Below are 17,351 nucleotides of genomic sequence, written 5' to 3'. Positions count from 1 at the left end.
GCATTGTTTTGGTTAAAGAAGGGAGGCTGTTCCATTTTAACAGCATCTGTAATGACTCTTTATCAAACACTGTTTCTTTAGGCTTTTTTTTTGTGTGATGCTCTACATGTTTTATTAATGAGAATAACTTGCTAAATTATATTCTTCTCAAAAAAAAAAAAGATAACACACAGATGTACAAACCCACATTCATGTGTTGTTTTATTGGTGCATTACAACATTACATTTCCTTCACATTGAGAAAGCATGAGATTAAAATACATTGATCCACAAAAATGCCTTCCCTACGCTGACTTTGCACTGGTGATTGTGGCACCTACAGATCCCTCCACAAGTTTCATTCCATTAAGTCTTTCCATAATTTTAATTACATTTTAATCAAACCTTTTACATTGTCTTCTTTATGACCCTCAATCGAATTATTCCCATTAAAATGTGTTATTCTTTACTGCTTTTCTGAGGTCAACAATTACTCCTGCAATTTCAGTTTTTATGCTGTACTACACTTCATGTTCCAATCCTTTAACAGCCACTACTCACTTGAGGGCTGGAAGAGCCTTCCCTCCTCCCAAAGACAGCCTGTCTGTACCAAAAGCCATTAAAATACTGAGAATGTGAACAGCACAGTCAGAAGGCCCCACTCCATTTTGAGAATAAGCCAGATCTATATAAAAACATGCAAAATGCTCTATGCATCAATATTAAACTTCTAATTTTGATTGAAGATTGATTCTTTTTTTAACATTTGCATATAACCTGGAAGACTAGGGTTCCTGCTGAAAGAAAGAGCTCATGGCTAAGCCTTACCCTGGCTCAGGGGCTCTCAGTAATCCTCCCACATGAAGTAATAGAAAACTATATTTGTTACAGAATTTTGTAGGATGGTTTAAAAACTTTGTAGGAAGATTACACCTCCATTGAACTCTGTGGATTTCTAGAATAACATCTCAACCACACCGGAGAATTCTTCTCTCAAATCCAGTGCAAATGCCAAGTAATTTTGCTTTGCTGATGCTGGTATTGTGAATTACTGTATATTCACCAGGAAAACCACAGCTAAGTTCAACTGCCTCAGCTGCAGAGCTCAGAATTCTGTAAGTGAAACATTCTCCCTCTGGCTCAGTTACACTGTACCAGCTTCACTTTTTTCTGATTTCTATAGAACCTCCTGTGTTCACTCCTGTTACCTTCTGTTCCTTAATGTCACTTCCTATTTATAGCCATTTCCAAATATCATATAAATTTATACGCAGTAAGGTTGCATTCTCTTGTACACAGTTTTTAGGTTTATTTTTAAGGGAACCCTAATTTACTTGCTTTTTATAAAAATTCAGGTGTTGCCAATCAGGAAGCAGCTCTTCTCAAAAAAAAAAAGTAAAAATCTACAAAGCTTTGCTTTGAGGAAAGTAAATGGCAAGCCTTACATAAAGACATTGAGCTGTTTGAATCACAAAATGTCTACGAGGCTGATGCATATTCCAACAGGAACACAGAAATTATAATCATGGCAGCAGTCTCCTCCAGTCTGAAGCACCGTAATTGTGGTCGTTGATCAACATTATCTTGATTGCTCCAAGAAATGTTCAACTGCCAGGGTGTGGTCTGGAATATTTTGCCTGCATTTTTCACAGGATACCTAAGGAGAAAAAAACCTGGGATCTGACATTCTGCCATCCAAAGGTACATCATCTCACAGGAATGTGATGTATACTGCATAGTGCATTCCTAACAAACAGAATCCTACCGATAATAAATCAACTTCGGTCGCACGCCTGTCAACCTCCTCCACACCAACAGTGGTTTGACTCAGGTGAGTTCCAATTCAGGTGCCAACCTTGGCAAGCACCACGCCCAAGAGCATGGTGAGCCGAAAATGTGGGATGGGATTGGTGGAAAACTGTCTCCAGCCTTCCTCTGGACAAGTTACAGTGCTGGAAACCACCACAAGCATTCGTGGTCATGTGCCCAAAGTCACGAATGAGAATCTTTGCATTTCCTCAGGTCACCAATGCTGCAGTGAGTCACTACACAAGAATGAACATGGCACACTGAGATCCACAGAAAACTTTGTGTTTCTTTATCCTCCCAGTCTCAGGGGGTTTTAAACACCTGTTTGAAAGACTTCAGCATGTTAAATGCAATGGGTGTTCTTTGCTTTCGAATTTGTTTTGATGGTAAACACTGCAAGAGTTCTCAAAAATTGCTGATGGTGCAATACCAAGTTTCTAATCCATCCTGTATGTTGTTGGCAATTTTAACAGCATGGAGCTTCTTGAACGTGAGCATCATCCTGTGGAACTACTAATGCACAAGGCCTGCCTCCCACGAGCACTTCACCAGCCACACCTTTCAACTTTTATCATTAGTAGCTCAGAACGACCTTGGCAAAACTTGACAATTAATAGAAAGTTCCACCAGCATGTGGAGATTTTTGTTAATGTCAGAAGGCAGCAAGATAAACAGAAGGATGAAGCCCTAAATTATCAAATTACAGATGTTGAACACCTGATGAAAAGTGCTCCGTGTACTCGCCACCCACCAAAATCAATGAGTGCTGAAGATGTTCAGAACTTTGTAGAAGATACTCAGTACTTCAGAAAATCTGTTTCCAGATCTAGTATGTGCTCACCCACAGCTCAAAATTATTCTTTTAACCATTCTCCACATGAGATTCTTTCTAATAATGTTCTTTCCCCTTCCCTCGAGTAGCTCTACCTGCTTGCAGTAGACTGAAAACAGATAATTCAGCAAATCGGTACAAACTGAAAATTTAGCTTTCAAAGTATGACAGTACCATGGCGTTAAAAATAAAATATTTAAACTCCCTTTATAAAAAGGAAAGAAGCAAAAGAAAAAATGTGCATTAAGAACCACCATTAAGAGACCAGTTTGGAGGAAATGTGAGAAGGCTAAAAGTTCATTCTGCACATTTCTCAAAGTCATACGGGACCTTCAGTTATTCCCTCCAGAGGCAGCCCAGTAGCATTGTCTGCTGTGGGTCTCTCTTCTTTCTTCACTGGGTTCTGATCCAGCAGGCTGACATAGGATTTGTGACAGGCTGTATTGCCCAAAGGAGGGTAGTGCTGTCTGTAGCAAATATAAGCAAAAATGAGGCCAATCACCCCTCCAACGAAAGCATCTGCAGGAAAAAAGCAACAAAACCAGAAGCATGTTACAAGGGGAAGGGCAGCCAGGAGTGAGAACTGCAAATCAAAGACAGTTGGTTGATGTAAAAGTGTTTAACACAGAAAATGTGGATTTTGAATTTTCCTAAAGAATTTGGAAACAAATACCACAATCACACCAGACACGTAAAATCCATCCTCGGGGACTTGTGCTGGAGAGAGGAATGAGAAGATGTGAGAGAAACAGCCCTGCTGACACCCAGGTCAGGGAGGAAGGAGGGGCAGGAGATGCTCCAGGCACCTTGACAACGACTGCTGAGTGATCTCTCCCTCCTCTTATCTCCACTAATGAACTTTTCAGAGCGTTTTCTCTCACCCTTCCAGCTGAGGAGGGGAGTGACAGACCTGGTGTCCAGCCAGGGTCAACCCACCACAGTGCTGGAAAACAGGAAACAGCATGGAACCAGTATGGAACTGGAATTTCAGGTAATTGAAAGGAGCACTCAGGACCTTGAGGGGAGTTCAATTTGCAAGGCCAGCAGTGCAGTCCTAGCAATACCACAGAAAGCCAAGGTGACCTACATAACAGCATCAGAAACACCAGGCATGGTATCTCTAATAGGAATACAGGGACAAATAGGGGAAAAGTAGTTACAGGCTGGTTTACCTAGCAGAAGACATGAGTAAAAGCTACAAGGAAGCTACAAAGGTGGCTGTAAAGAATGTGAAGAAATTGTAAAAGAAATAATTGATGGCAATTTCTGAATTGTCCCATGAGTGTGTAACTGATAAACAGCACAACCTTGCCCATCAGTTACAGAGCTTTGAAGGACTCTGAGACAACAGTGACAGCTGCAGTGACCTGATGGGTGCTGCACTCCAGAAGTGCCTGCTGTGAGGGAGGAGAGGATGCTGTGGCAGAGGCCTGAAGCTCTGAAGGTCAGTGCTAGCTAATCCAGCCTTGCTAGGAAACCCCAGCATCAATCCAGCAGCAAGGAAAATCTATAGCACAGCATGGTGTTTTTTAACTCACACCATGTACTGAAACAGGACAAAAATCAAAGAAATATGTCACCCTGTTCTTCTAAAGTTCTTCTAAACCTTCTGATGTTTACATTTTTGTAATAGAGTTTCTCACGCACTTTCCATATAAATAATAATGGTTTTGCATCCCTTTCTAGAAGAAAATAGAATTGATAAGCTGTAGTGTAGTTATAAAAGTACCAATTTCATCCTCCAATCCATAATCACTTATTAACATCAGAGTTCAGGAATAAACTACCCCTTCTTTACCTTAAACATCTGCAATGAGTGTCGTTGATTTTGTGTTGTATTATGACAGAAACACGCGGCTAACCCAGAAAAAAACGAGTAGGACACAGGGGCACGTCCATGCCTGACCTTGCCAGTGGTGTTTGTAGTCACACATGCGGGACAGGGCGATCATCATGGCGCAGTAGAGGGGCAGGATGGCTGCGCAGAGCCTCCAGCTCTTCCCCCGGCCGCTCTCCGTGAAGCAGTGCAGCTTTCCAGCCAGGTAGAAGGTGGTGAAGCCAAGGCCTGAAAATGCAACTGATAAAGCAAAGCACATCACTGCAGTGAACTGTGATTAGTGCTGGTTTGGTTGATTGGCTCATTTTTCTTTTTTTTTTTTTTTTTTTTATTTTTTTTATTTTATTTTTATTTTTTATTTTATTTTATTTTATTTTTAGTAAAGCAATCATGATCTTGCAAACTTTAAAAAAAATCACATTTTTAGGGAATTGAATGAGAAAAGACATTCTCCCACAACTTCCATGACATACATGCATTCTCCACAGCAGGGGTGTTACCTATGGAGCAATGCAAGCAACCAGGAAAGGGAACACTCAGAAGCAATTTGATTTTTTTCTAATATATACACTGAGTTTTCACATAATCTGACATGTCTGCAAACACTGTATTGCCTCTAGACATTCAGCTATCCCATAGAAATTTAAATTTTTTTCTTCCTTCAGCAATTTACCTTTTTCCTCTGGGGCAGACATCAGACACTAAATTAAACATTTAAACAAATTTTTAACTTGAGTCACAAAAGCTTTTTCATGCTTCAACCTTCAGCACATCTTTCCTGATTTTAGACCTATTCTAAAACGTTGAGGTCCAAAGCAGAAAAGGATTCAGACAGTTTGCACTGTAATTGAATTACATTTAAATGAGATTTTTAGGTTCCATTACCCAGTTTCTGTAGAACATGCACAAGTGGCAGTGACAAGAGAACTCAGGCACTGAACTTCTTTCCTGTTGCAGCTCTTACACCTTCCAGAGAGACACTGGACAAGGAAAGGGCTTGTTTGCACCATTTCATCTTCCAGATGAGTAAAAGGATTGATCAAAATGAAATCTGTCTTGGATTTGCAACACCAAATGCAATCCTGAAGCAAAAACTGTCCCACTCCAAAAATACGTTTGTCTTCATATTTCTATTTTTCACCTTGGGTTATTATTTTTTAGGTGAACTGAAATCTGAAGGCAGCATTCCCAGGCAGAAGAATCAATAGCTTTGTGGTTTCATCTTCAGGCAATCTGCAATGCCCAGCAATTTGGAGTGCTTAAAGGAATATTGCCCAAACTTTAAAGTAGGTGTTCAGTTCCCACAGACTCATATTTAGGATTACTACCATTTACCAGGCAATTTTACCAGCAATTGTCAGTGTGGAGCACAGCAGCAGCAGATGTAGCTAAAAGGACTTCAGAGAGAATCTGGTGCTATTGTAAAAAGACTATTTCCCCCAGTTTGTGGGGTTCTTTTCAGGGTCTGTCTTCCAGAAGGAAGTGCTCATGGAAGAACAAGGAAGCTCAGCAGGATTTATATTTGAAATAAACACAAAGGGTGGTCTAGCCTTAGGGTGTGGATGTGTTCCTCTAATTAAAAGGCAGAAAGAAGAGAGTCACAAACACTCCTCTAGGGGAACCCAATATAAGAGGGAACCCTAATATAAGAGGGAAAAGAAGTATATCTAATAGACTCTCTCTCTCTCTATATATATATATCTATATAGATATTTAGATATGTCTAATATACTATATCTCATATACTCTAAGAATATATAAAACTAATATTGTGGCTGTAGAACAACCACTGTGTAGAGAAGCCTTACACTGCAGAATTTCAGATTCACTTCCCTTACCCCGGAGTGTGCAAATCCAGAAAGAGCTGCTTGACCCAACAGTCCCAGTGCATGCAGAGTCAGCAGCAAAAACCATGGAATTAACAGCAAAATGCTCTGGGATGTGGGATATCCATTATAAAAGTAACTGCAGAATTCAAGACAGCTCAGTTGCTGTGCACCCCATGTGGGCAGCTTTGCCTGATGGCTGTTCTGAAGATGTCAGTCAAGGACATTAAGAAAAACAATTCACTCTTCAAGAATCCTGAGCCTAAAGGTGATATTTACACTGAAGAATTGGTCCATCAGTAGAATATATTTGAGAACTTTTTTCCTGCACTAGCTGGAGTCCATACATCACTGCAGCATGAAGGAAATGCAAATACCCACATGCCCTGAAGGATCACACCCTGCCTACTGTCCTAATAAAAGTTATTAGGAAGACAGATCCCAAAGATTCAGCAGAGCAATACAAAATCACTTCTAAGCTGCCTTCTTCCAGAAAACAAATCCAACCCTTTTCATATAAAAAAGAGAAAAGCAATATGAAAATACCAACCAGCCCTTTTTGGAGACATTGATGTAAATGAACAGAGGAAAATCAGTCTGAGTTAATTGAAAACAATATTAACACAAGAAACATGTTGATACAAATTCCAGACACAAAAATTCAATTGATTTTAAATGCTGTAAGAGGAGAAAGGAATGAAGGAATGAGATATTTTTACCAATTGGTGTAGCTTACTCAAATCAAAATCCTGATGCCACAAGCTGCTGAACTTAGGAAAAATTCTCATGAGATGAGCCACAGGTTCTGTCATGGCTTGTTAAAATGCTTTAAAATGCATTATCATTACCTGAATAAATAAAAATACAATAGACTCGATTGTTCAGTTTGTTTTTATGATGGTCTTTTAAAAAAAATGAGTTCAGAAGGAATAAGGAGGATGACAGCATCTGGAGACACCACAGATCCCATTCTGACACCTGATTCCATCCAGACAGGGAATTTAGGTGAGCTGAAAAACCTGTCTGTACAGACCAAACCAATTACCAAGCTGAAATGCATAAGGTGAGAAACTGTAAACAAGAATCTGATCTAAAGCACCCCAAATAAATTATTCATTTAAAAATGTAATTGCTTTTGTGAGTGTTTTTCTGAAATTTAAACCACCCCAGGAGGATCTTCAGCCTCTCAAGTTTTAATGGATGCTTTGCTAAGCACACAATAAATGACTTTTTTTACATCAAGCAGTTTTTGAACTAAAGAAAACCCTCCTAACTTACTTAAGTGACATAAAATTACAAAACAACCATCTGAATGGCCTTCATCAGGATCAGATAAAATGATCCATCCCTTTGTCTGCAATGCTTTATTTTTGCAGTGGTTACTGTACATTTCCCAAGTGCAAACACAGACTATTCATCACTGGAATTGCTTAGCAGCCTACTGAGGAATTCCAGCAGCTAGGGCTACTGCTGAATGTTTTCAGTTTCACACTGTTCAAAGACTGAAATATTTATCTTTCTTGAAGGAAAAAGTATGATACCAAATGAGTGCATAAATTTTAATGCTGAAATCCAATTCAAAGAGCATTTTATAGAAGTACAATTCCCAAAGAATGAGCTATTATGAGCTTCTTGTCACAAAATATTTTTAAATTCTTTTTTTCCAAGTGGGACAGTCAATCACCTTCCCTTTGGCTTAGCTTTATTAATTTCTTTTCACAGAGAAAGACAGTTCAGCAGAGGCAACATGAAAAGCACATCACAAACTACAAATGTATGCAGGGATTTGGGAAACAAAAAAGAGATGCTGGAGACAGAGACATGTTAGAACAAAAATAGACTTATATTATCTGAAAAGCAAGAGCATTAGTCATTAGATTGCTTTTGCACTGCTGTCACAGTGAATTCTTATGAACTTTTTGGGGTTTTTTTTGGTGACATGTTTTTTTATGTACCTTTCCAGATACCTCATCTCACCTGAAATTCCTAAGGTGGCCTCAGGATGCATCACATTGCCACCAAAAAATGAGAACTAAGTTTGGATTTGTTCAGTTCATGATACCTTTTACTAAAGTACTAAAAGCAACCTTTTCTACAGCCTACTTTTCCATTTCTGTGGGGAGAAACCTTGAAAAAATCCTCCTTCTCTGAGAACATAGTAAAGAGAAGATTAAACCAGCTCAGATCCTGGAATTACTTTTAATAATTTCTCTTTTTAAGCACAGCCTTGGCACAAGCTTTAGATCACTGCCTCTGCAGCTCTAATACACATTATGGCCATGGGGGCATTTATGAGATATTTAACCACAAATAATCCCCACCAAGCCTCCAGGACCCCTGGATTAAAAACTCACTTTTTTTTTTTTTAAATTCAGAAAAAAAGGAATATTTTTTGAGGCTTACACATAATCTGAACCTCAAACAGGCTCGAAAGAGTTGGTTTATAATTAAGGCTGGAAAACTGAACATTAAGGAGTTCATTTCCCAAGCCCCTCATGAATTCCAACAGCCCTTGTTGTTGAGTATTCACAGGTAATTATGTCAGAGAAACATTAAACATAACCATTCCTGAGTGTACTCAGAGTTTGAATTAAGAAGCCAATAAACCCCACAGGATTTTTTTTTTCTTTCATATCTAAGAAATCCTTTTCATATTTCCCTGAATTCTTTTATAAAAGGATGAAATGTTTCAGTGAGACAGTGCCATACAGCTGTTAATTAAGAGATTTATCCTGCAAATAGGGGAGTAGCAGCAATTACTGCCAAAAACCTGTGGCTTGTAGCTCATTTGTTACTTAAAATGTTCATTTTCAAGTGAAGGAAATATGATTATCCTCCATGAAATTGCTAGCTAAAGATAATTAACAGTTCAAACTTAGATACCCAACTATAATTACAAGTACTGAGGTAATATTTTATAAAAATTATCACAGGATAGCAAACATTTCTATTGAAATCCAATAATTTCTCCACTCTGAAGCTCATAAATCACTTTAATTTTTCAAACAAATGGATGTCTTTCAACATGCAAAAATATTTTCATTCTTACAACTGACTAATTTTGAATTATTTAGTGGAAAAGGGGAGGAGGAGCCACCTGTCCTTTCATTCTAATGACATCATCTTTCCCAGTCACCTTTTTTCTTTTCAGTGGCACAGCAAGAAACACCACAAATGCTGTGTTCATTTAATCAGTGCTTCATCAGGCAAGTGTGGAGCACAAATGATAAAATCAGCTTCAATATCTCTGATGATGTACAGTGACAAACACTGAGTGGAGCAGTCAATTGGGAAGAGATAGAGACAATAAAATATTAACAACCAGCCAGTCCCCAGAGAAGTGCTGGGATGTTCTGAGAGCTGCTTTACCTGGCTAAGAAGAGAATCCACCCCCAGGCTGCTGTCACAGAATTTGTAACTGGCTCAGAGCAGCAAAAAACCAAGAGGTTTCTCTCTTTTTTAGGAGTAATTCAGGAGTAATCCTGAGAATGCTTTCAGCCCAAACCAGCAGAGTCCAGCTGGGGGGAATGGGACACATCCAAATAAACTCAGGGCTGCTCTGTGAACCAGACATCAGGACTACAGCTGTTAGAGGTAAATCCCATTTCCAAGGAATACCATAGAGCAATGCAGAGAATCAAGGCCAGATCCATGGATATTCACATCCTCATTTTTAACTCCTACCCATCCCCTGCCCTGCTGCAGGAGGCATTTCTGCACACAGTGATATTTTTCATTCAGCCTCCTTGCCATAAACAATAGCAGAAAGTGACATCACATCCTGTTGCTTGACAGCATAAATATCTTTTAAACATTGCCTATTGGCTTTTTTGATATTTACATCAACTAGTCATTCAGTTTGTTCAGACATGTGTTCATCCACACAAACTTACTTATTTCAAGCAAGTAATGAAGGCAGACAGAGCAGGGAACGAGGAGAATAGAACAGAAAAGAGTTTCAGTTGGAAGGGACCAACAATTATCATCTATTCCTGCTGCCTGACCAGTGCAGGGCTGAGAAAGCTGAAAAAAATTATTTTTCAATTAATTTTTAAATGAATTGAAATTAATGTTAATTTTTAAACTAATTTATTTGTTTTAGTTAATTGTTTTTAAATTATTTTAAATAATTTAATTTTAAAAAATTATCAAAAGTTAATCCTTCCCACGTGTCCTGTCACTGGGTCCCAGGGTGAAGAGATCAGCAAAGACACATTAATAAAATGAAGAATAAAATAGCTTATCATACAGCAGACAACTTCTTGCATGACTAAGGAAGTGAAGCTTTCAATATTTAGATGTCTGTGGAATGACTGTGGAAATGCTCTCATAGCCTAAACATTGGATCAATCATTCTGATTTCTGCTTTCTGATTAATTCCCTCAGTAAAATCATCCAGAGTTTTTATTCCTTCTCTCCACCTCCCCTGTGATTTTTTTTTTTTAAATACTTCCCATGTTATTTTATCCACAAATCCAACTTGCATTGCCTTCCAACATGGTTAGAGACCCTAAACATAATAGTTCTCAAAAAGTTCCCAGTTGGTTATAAAAAATGTAAGAGCCAGACTGAGAGAATTCCAAACCCATTGTCTGAATTCAGGCTGAAATAAAAGAAAACGGAAAGTCTCAAAAAAAAAACCAACCAAATTAAAAAAAACCAGACAAATCAGTAGTTTTCAACAAAGCAGTATGACTTTTAAAAATATTTTGCATAAATAATTGTCATGTAGGTTTCGTTTGAGAAAACACTGATGTCATTATTTGCTCAATCTTCTGCAGAAGGAAGGGGAAATAAATTCCCTAATAACTCATGTTTTCTATGTGGAACTGACAGCATTAGCAAAATCCAAATGAGGCTATTGCAGGTACTCTTTATTTCTTTCTGGCATAAATAGTATACTTGATTTCCTGCATTTATCTCATAGCTTTTATCTCAAGAGCCTTTTAATATCCCCTTGCTTTCAAGAGACCTAAATTAATGTTTTCAGAAAATGTTATGACTGAGATTTCTGCAGTTTGATAAATCAGTCAGCCACCTCTAAAGGAAGCTGCCTGGCATTTTAACTTTATCATCCAATTTCAAGTGTTTTATTGAGTTCTTTCTCTTTTGCTTATAGCAGAATTGTAGTTGGCACTCCTGATTTTAATGAAATCTGGATTCAGAGCTGTTTGCATGGGAAGAACATGATCCTGTGTGAGTCAGGTCTGTCCCTTTTGCTGCTCAAAGGGGATTTGAGTGTGCAAGGAGGATTTGGAGACTGATCACAACTAATTCTTTTGGGGTGTACAAGACCCATCCCAGCTCACAAAGGTGAGTGCTCAGTAGGGAGTTTGAAAGTCCTCATGGACACAGAATATTTCAGTTTACTTGCAAGTAGCTCTAACACAGGCAGAACACCCTCCTGCATACTCTGATTTATGGGCTGCAATGGCACTTCCAAGGAATCTCAATATTTGCCAGCGCTGTGGTGAGATTTCTTCCTCAAAGATGGTCAGAAAGTGACGTGCCAGCCTCCCCTGAGTTCACAACCTTCCCATCTCAAACCAAACCTCTGCTCCCTGACCCATTTCACTCCAGAGAAGAGCTGTCAGCGCAGTTCACAGATGGAAATTGATCTTTAGATCTCTGGTGTGGCTCAGAGAGCTTCGAGCAGAAAAGGTCAGGCAGAAGAACAATGATCTTTACTTTAGATACAGCTGAAATCTACAGCAGCACAACAAAGTCTTCTGCAGCCTGTGAAACCAATACCTTAACCTCAGCTTACAAAATTTGCCAAAAAAAGCTGAAGTTAGGCAAAAAGAAAGGAAGAATTAGACTGAAAAGTGATTAAGCTCCTTGCCTGCACAGATGAAAGCAGACTGAACAGATAGAATAACCAAGAAACAGCAATTTAATAACCCAGAACCAGCAGCAGCTGGTTGGAGCTAAGATCAGAGATTTACTTACACTTGCAGCTCACTTTCTTAACTTCAGCTTTTTCCATATTCCCATTTTGTCTGTGGGTGTAAACTACAGCCCAAAAGGCAAAGAAAACAATTTTCTTCTTCACTTCTAAGGAGCCATTACTTTCTCAACCACATCAAGACACCTTCGTCCATCAAGGAGGTAATTAAAAAACATGACAACAAAAGTCACTGCTATTGTCCCCACAGCCTCTGATTGCATTCTTCATTTCAGATCTCTGATTGAATTCTCTGATTTCTTCAGCAATATTCAACAGTAATCTCTACAAACCTCTTTCAGCAATATAATAAAAAGAAGAAAAACAAAAACACCCACACGAGAAATGAAAGCTCTCTCACAGCTCGGTGTTAGCATCAATTCTGTAAATATAAAATTGAGATGCTACCACAAAATCATTTCTTCAAAACTCTGTTTTTTCCTTGTAAAAAGAAATCTCTAGACTCAATAAAGATTTTTATTAAAAAAAAGACAATTTAGCCAAAAGTCAACTTTTCAAACTAATTTAAGTAACTAAATTGCAGCTACAAAAATAAAAACCACAGGAGTGTTTTATTTACTTTGTTGCTGATACAGCAATTTTATATTATATAATATGTTAATTTATAATATGTTATAATATGTTAATTTATAATATAATAATATGTTAATTTATAATTTATCTTATTCCCATGAATCCATCCAATCCAATGTGACATTGTGAGTTCAATCATCTCTGCAGCCACTATGGTAAAATGGTTTATTTTTAGCAAGTTTGGCTTCTAATTGGTTGATGAGATCTTTCTCTCGGGGATCAATATCCAGCAGGAATCTCCTGAAGTCCAACACAGGGAAATGCAAATTCCTGGACTGGGGGAAGAACATCCCAGCCAGTACAAGGTGAAGACAAAACTGGCACCAACTAAAGCACAGGAAATTGCATTTAAATATAACAAACATTTTCACTGAGTGGTCAGGTGCTGGACCAGCTTCCCTGTGGGACAGGTTGTGGAATCCTCACTTTAAATCAAAACTCAACTGGGAATCATCCTCTGGAACCTTCTCACCCTGACCCTGCTTTCAGTAGTGGCTGGAACTGCACAATTTCCAGAGGCACCTTTATCCTCAGAGTTCTGAGAACCCAACTAGAAGCTGATATAAACCAGACCAGACAGTGATTATTTGTTTTTTTTCACAGCAGACACATCAGTTTCAGGATGTCTCTGTGAGTATTGGTGGCCACCATGGGCTCCATCTCCCCCTGACCACCAACACTCAGCAGGACAATTCCCAAGGAGCTTCAATTCACCTCTCTCCAAGCCACTGCATTTGCTTCAGTAGAAAGGCACCAAAACCAGTTTCATGCAACTTCCTCTAATCTAATTCCTCAGCTGAAAAACACAGCTCCAATAGTTCTGGCCAATTCAGAAATAACACATTTAAAAATAGTCACTAAATAAAGCTGAAGCCAAAACTGGCAACTGCAATTTGCTTGCAAATGTTTTGAGCAGAATAAGAGCCTAAAGGGAGTTATAGCATGAAGAATTAATCACTTCCTCTAAGAAAGCAAACAGGGTCAAGAATCTGGCATTAAATTCACAGAGGATTTTTGGTGTTTCTAAATAAATTGTGTTGTGTTACTATTATTTACCCATATTTGCTTGTACAAGGACTTCATTACTACAATCACAGCAGCATATGGGACATCTCCCTGTCTATGATTTAATTTTTTCTTTTAAGCTAAACAGCCCATTTTACTGAACAATATTTGAAGCAGGACTGTGATGCTGATTTGCTGCTTACTGTTCTGATAAGCAACATATGAGCATACTGTTCTGATTCCATATGAACATAAACATTTCAGATGCAGCCATGAAGTTGTCCTGGTTTTGGCAATAAATCAAGACACATTTATTATTTGTTTTAACATAAACACATACTACTTTTGCAACACTTCTTTTTGCTGCTGGTGGCCTGTCCTCATTTATACAGGTGAAATCTGGGTCAAAGACTCAGTTAGAATGCAATGGAGCAGGTCTTTATTCCTTTGATTTAGAACTCTGCATCCAAAACTTGGAAAGATGATCTGGATTCATATTTTAAGCCAAAATTCATTTCAGACAGCAACTGGAAAAAGACATGGACAAAACCCAACTCATAAAATACGGGAGAACCTGTTTATATTTGTGCCATTACCAGGATATAAAGTGAAGAGAGAATTTGCCCCTTTATTTCCCCCCTCCTTCCAGCTACCCAACTGGTGATGTGGCAACACCACAGGAAATTTACTGCTCATATTCTTCTGCTCTCCTCTGAGAACTCTTTAGAGGTCCCAGGGCATGAACAATTTTTAAGCTGCAGCTCATGAACCCCACATGCTTTCAGAAATGGGAGCTCTCACATGGAAAACACGCTCAGTATTCCTGTCACCTTAATTAAACATGTTCTTGATATATGGTCAAGCAGAATCAGCCTTCCTTGTGCAGGAAAAAAAAATGCTGGTGGCTTCCAGGCTGAACATGTTCCCTGAAAAAAATTAAGATATATTCTCCAAACAAAGATATTTACTCAATTATAGCAATTATAACCAATTATAGGTAAATGCAATTTAAGAATAACACAGGATTTAGAAAGCTGGCATTCTCTCTCATGACCCCATGGTAATAATAGAAATTCTAAATTCTGTCACCAAAATAGACTCAGACCTCCCTGTCCACACAAATACCAAGGAAATGCTCACTTTTTGTAGCCTGTATAAAGACTGGCACATTGTGAAATCTTCTTTGAGCTGGCAAATGTATAAAGCTACTCAAAGTAACAAGGAACTGTTAATTAAATGAACCCGACTGATTTCTTTTCCATTTTTCATTACTGCCTACCTGGATTGCTTCACTGGACACAAACCTGGATTTACAAGCATTGTAAATTGATTTTTAGATAAATAACACTCCAGGACTCGTAAGTTCCTATTTTGTTTGTGAAGAGATTTTGTCAGCCTGACACAAATGTCAAAATGACATCAGGTATTAGATGAAAAGGAAGAAATCAATTACAAAAAGCTGCCTATCCATCCCATTAGTGCAATGCCTGCCTGCAAATTCAGTGATCTTGTCAGCTCCCAGTTGTGCACATGGCTTGTCCAATTAAATGTTCTGTGTTCATTCACCTTAATTTTCCTCTTGCATGTGTTGCATTCAGTTAAATTCTCTTTATCCATACGTCACATTTTTCATTAACTGCTGTGCTGGGTAATCATTGCCAATGAAAGGTTTTCTGCTGATTTCTGTACAATTTGTTCTCTTTGTTTCATTGAATCCTCAATCATTCTGTCTGTATGTCCATCCATTTGGTTGTTCATTTTTCATCTGTAGCTTGCTGCTGCTGTTTCCATCTTGTTGCAAGGAGGGAAAAAAAAACATCTGGAGAGTGGGGATGCCATGAGGTCTCTCCAGGGCAGGCTACCCAAAGGTTCTCTGCAAGAAAACTCTTCAGAAGGCACACAGGAAGGGCACAGGCAGGGAAAAATGCTGCATTTATGATCTTTAAACATCCCTGTTTCGATGAAGTGTGATAGAGAGGCTGCATGGCTCCAGCACAGGTGCTGGCTTGAAATTAGCATTAAATTGCCAACAGATTACAAAACCATGGAAATGCTGAATATGGAATCAACAAATGTATATTTCAGAGATATTTGGGGTGCCAGAATAGCAGCATTTGTGCCACCCAGGAGCACCTCTGAGCTCCTGGACACAGGCAGGAGTCTGGGCTCCCACAGCCAGAGGTCCATCCCCTCTCACAAGACTGCAGCACGCTGGAAGAGAAGCAAAATGGGTTCCAAACAATCCAAAAGACCCAGAGATTTCTTTGATCCAGTGGAATGGGCAAGTCCCTCTCTGGCTTAATGAAACAGTCTGTGCTCCACACGTTTTTCTCCTTTTATGACGAGCTCTCCTTGGCCCAGGGAGGTGAAGCCAAGGAAATCATCTGTGCTCCAAGGAAGGAGAACTCTCCTTCGGGGCAGAGGTTGGCTCTGAGAGTGGTGACAGGCTGTTCACAACATTTTTATGGGGCAAGTAAGGTCAGGCCAGGCCATCTGGGAGCACCAGTGCTGCCACTCTCGACACACATCCCTGCATTTCACCCTCTTCCAGCTCCCCATTTACAGCACCACAGCTTTCCTTTTAAAGGACTCGTCTTGCATGGATGAAGTTTTAGGTTCTGGTATAACAAAGCTTGTGATTGACAGCCTGTCCTAGGAATGCCTTAAGAAAAACTGTTTTGAAGATGAGAATGGCTCTTGACTGAGGCTTCTAACCCCTCTTTATGAGCTGCCTGGCAGCTTTTACTTGTGATTTATTTTCCCCAGGGGTTCAAGTGAAGTAGGAAATACCAAACTCTGTAGTGGGCTACTTGTAAACTATCATACCAAGAGAGGTGCTACGGTTTATGTCAACTCTCATCCTCACCACTCACATTTCTGCAGTCATGAAATAGAAAAAATAATCCCCCAAGCACTAACAGAAACAACAAAAAAACCCCACAACCAAACAACCCTTTTTGGTGCTGTTTCATGAATTTCACAACACACAGTGAAGGATGACAGAAATCTGAAGAGTGGAACTCCTTCACTTTACCTTGTGCTGAAGGAAGGGAGAAAGGTGCCAAGGAGAAGTTTTGGGATTATGGAAGGAAGAAAGTTCATAAATACTCACACGTTAAGAGGGCAGGAAGGACAGTTTTAAAAACTGAGCTAAGAAAATGGAAAACTCTAGCACAATTTGCAAACATGAATTATTATATCCCAAACGTCCTCATTGCTCCACAGGTGTAGGAGAGCAGCATAATGGTGTGTTTCCCATAATACTTTTTTGGTTTCCACTCTTTATACTACTGGGAATGAAGTAATAGCAAGAAACTAAATTTGTGATCACAGCTATAAACTGTTCTTTATAAAAATGACAATTTTGGTCATGGAAATAATTTTGCTGCAGAGAAGAAGGGTTAGCATTGTATGATTGTCAAATAAAATGCTTTCCTTCTCCATTATGAGACTAAAACATGTCTGGATTTTTAAGGCTTGTCAGAGACTTTGATATTATAACATCAGGCCTCAAACAGCTAAGTA

At 38.9% G+C, this 17,351-nt stretch overlaps 1 protein-coding gene across 3 annotated transcripts in view; it reads right to left on the bottom strand.

The window, feature by feature from the left end:
• Positions 1-2,939: 2,939 nt before the first annotated feature.
• The window catches only part of PLPP4 (phospholipid phosphatase 4), a gene marked incomplete at both ends in the record, with an annotated part of 40,520 nt that continues 26,108 nt past the window's right edge, over positions 2,940-17,351 (bottom strand). For 2 of the 3 annotated variants that reach the window (XM_084210554.1, XM_084210555.1), the window contains 2 exons: positions 2,940-3,139; positions 4,527-4,697. In XM_084210554.1, the coding sequence (XP_084066680.1) occupies positions 2,940-3,139; positions 4,527-4,697 (371 nt within the window). Of the gene's footprint in view, positions 3,140-4,526; positions 4,698-17,351 lie in introns of those variants that run through there. The other variant, XM_084210556.1, reaches the window with a different exon arrangement.

The sequence above is a fragment of the Fringilla coelebs genome, assembly GCF_963513975.1.
Source record: "Fringilla coelebs genome assembly, chromosome: 8".
NCBI classification, from domain to species: Eukaryota; Metazoa; Chordata; class Aves; order Passeriformes; family Fringillidae; genus Fringilla; species Fringilla coelebs.
This window is presented reverse-complemented; position numbering and strand designations above follow the sequence as displayed.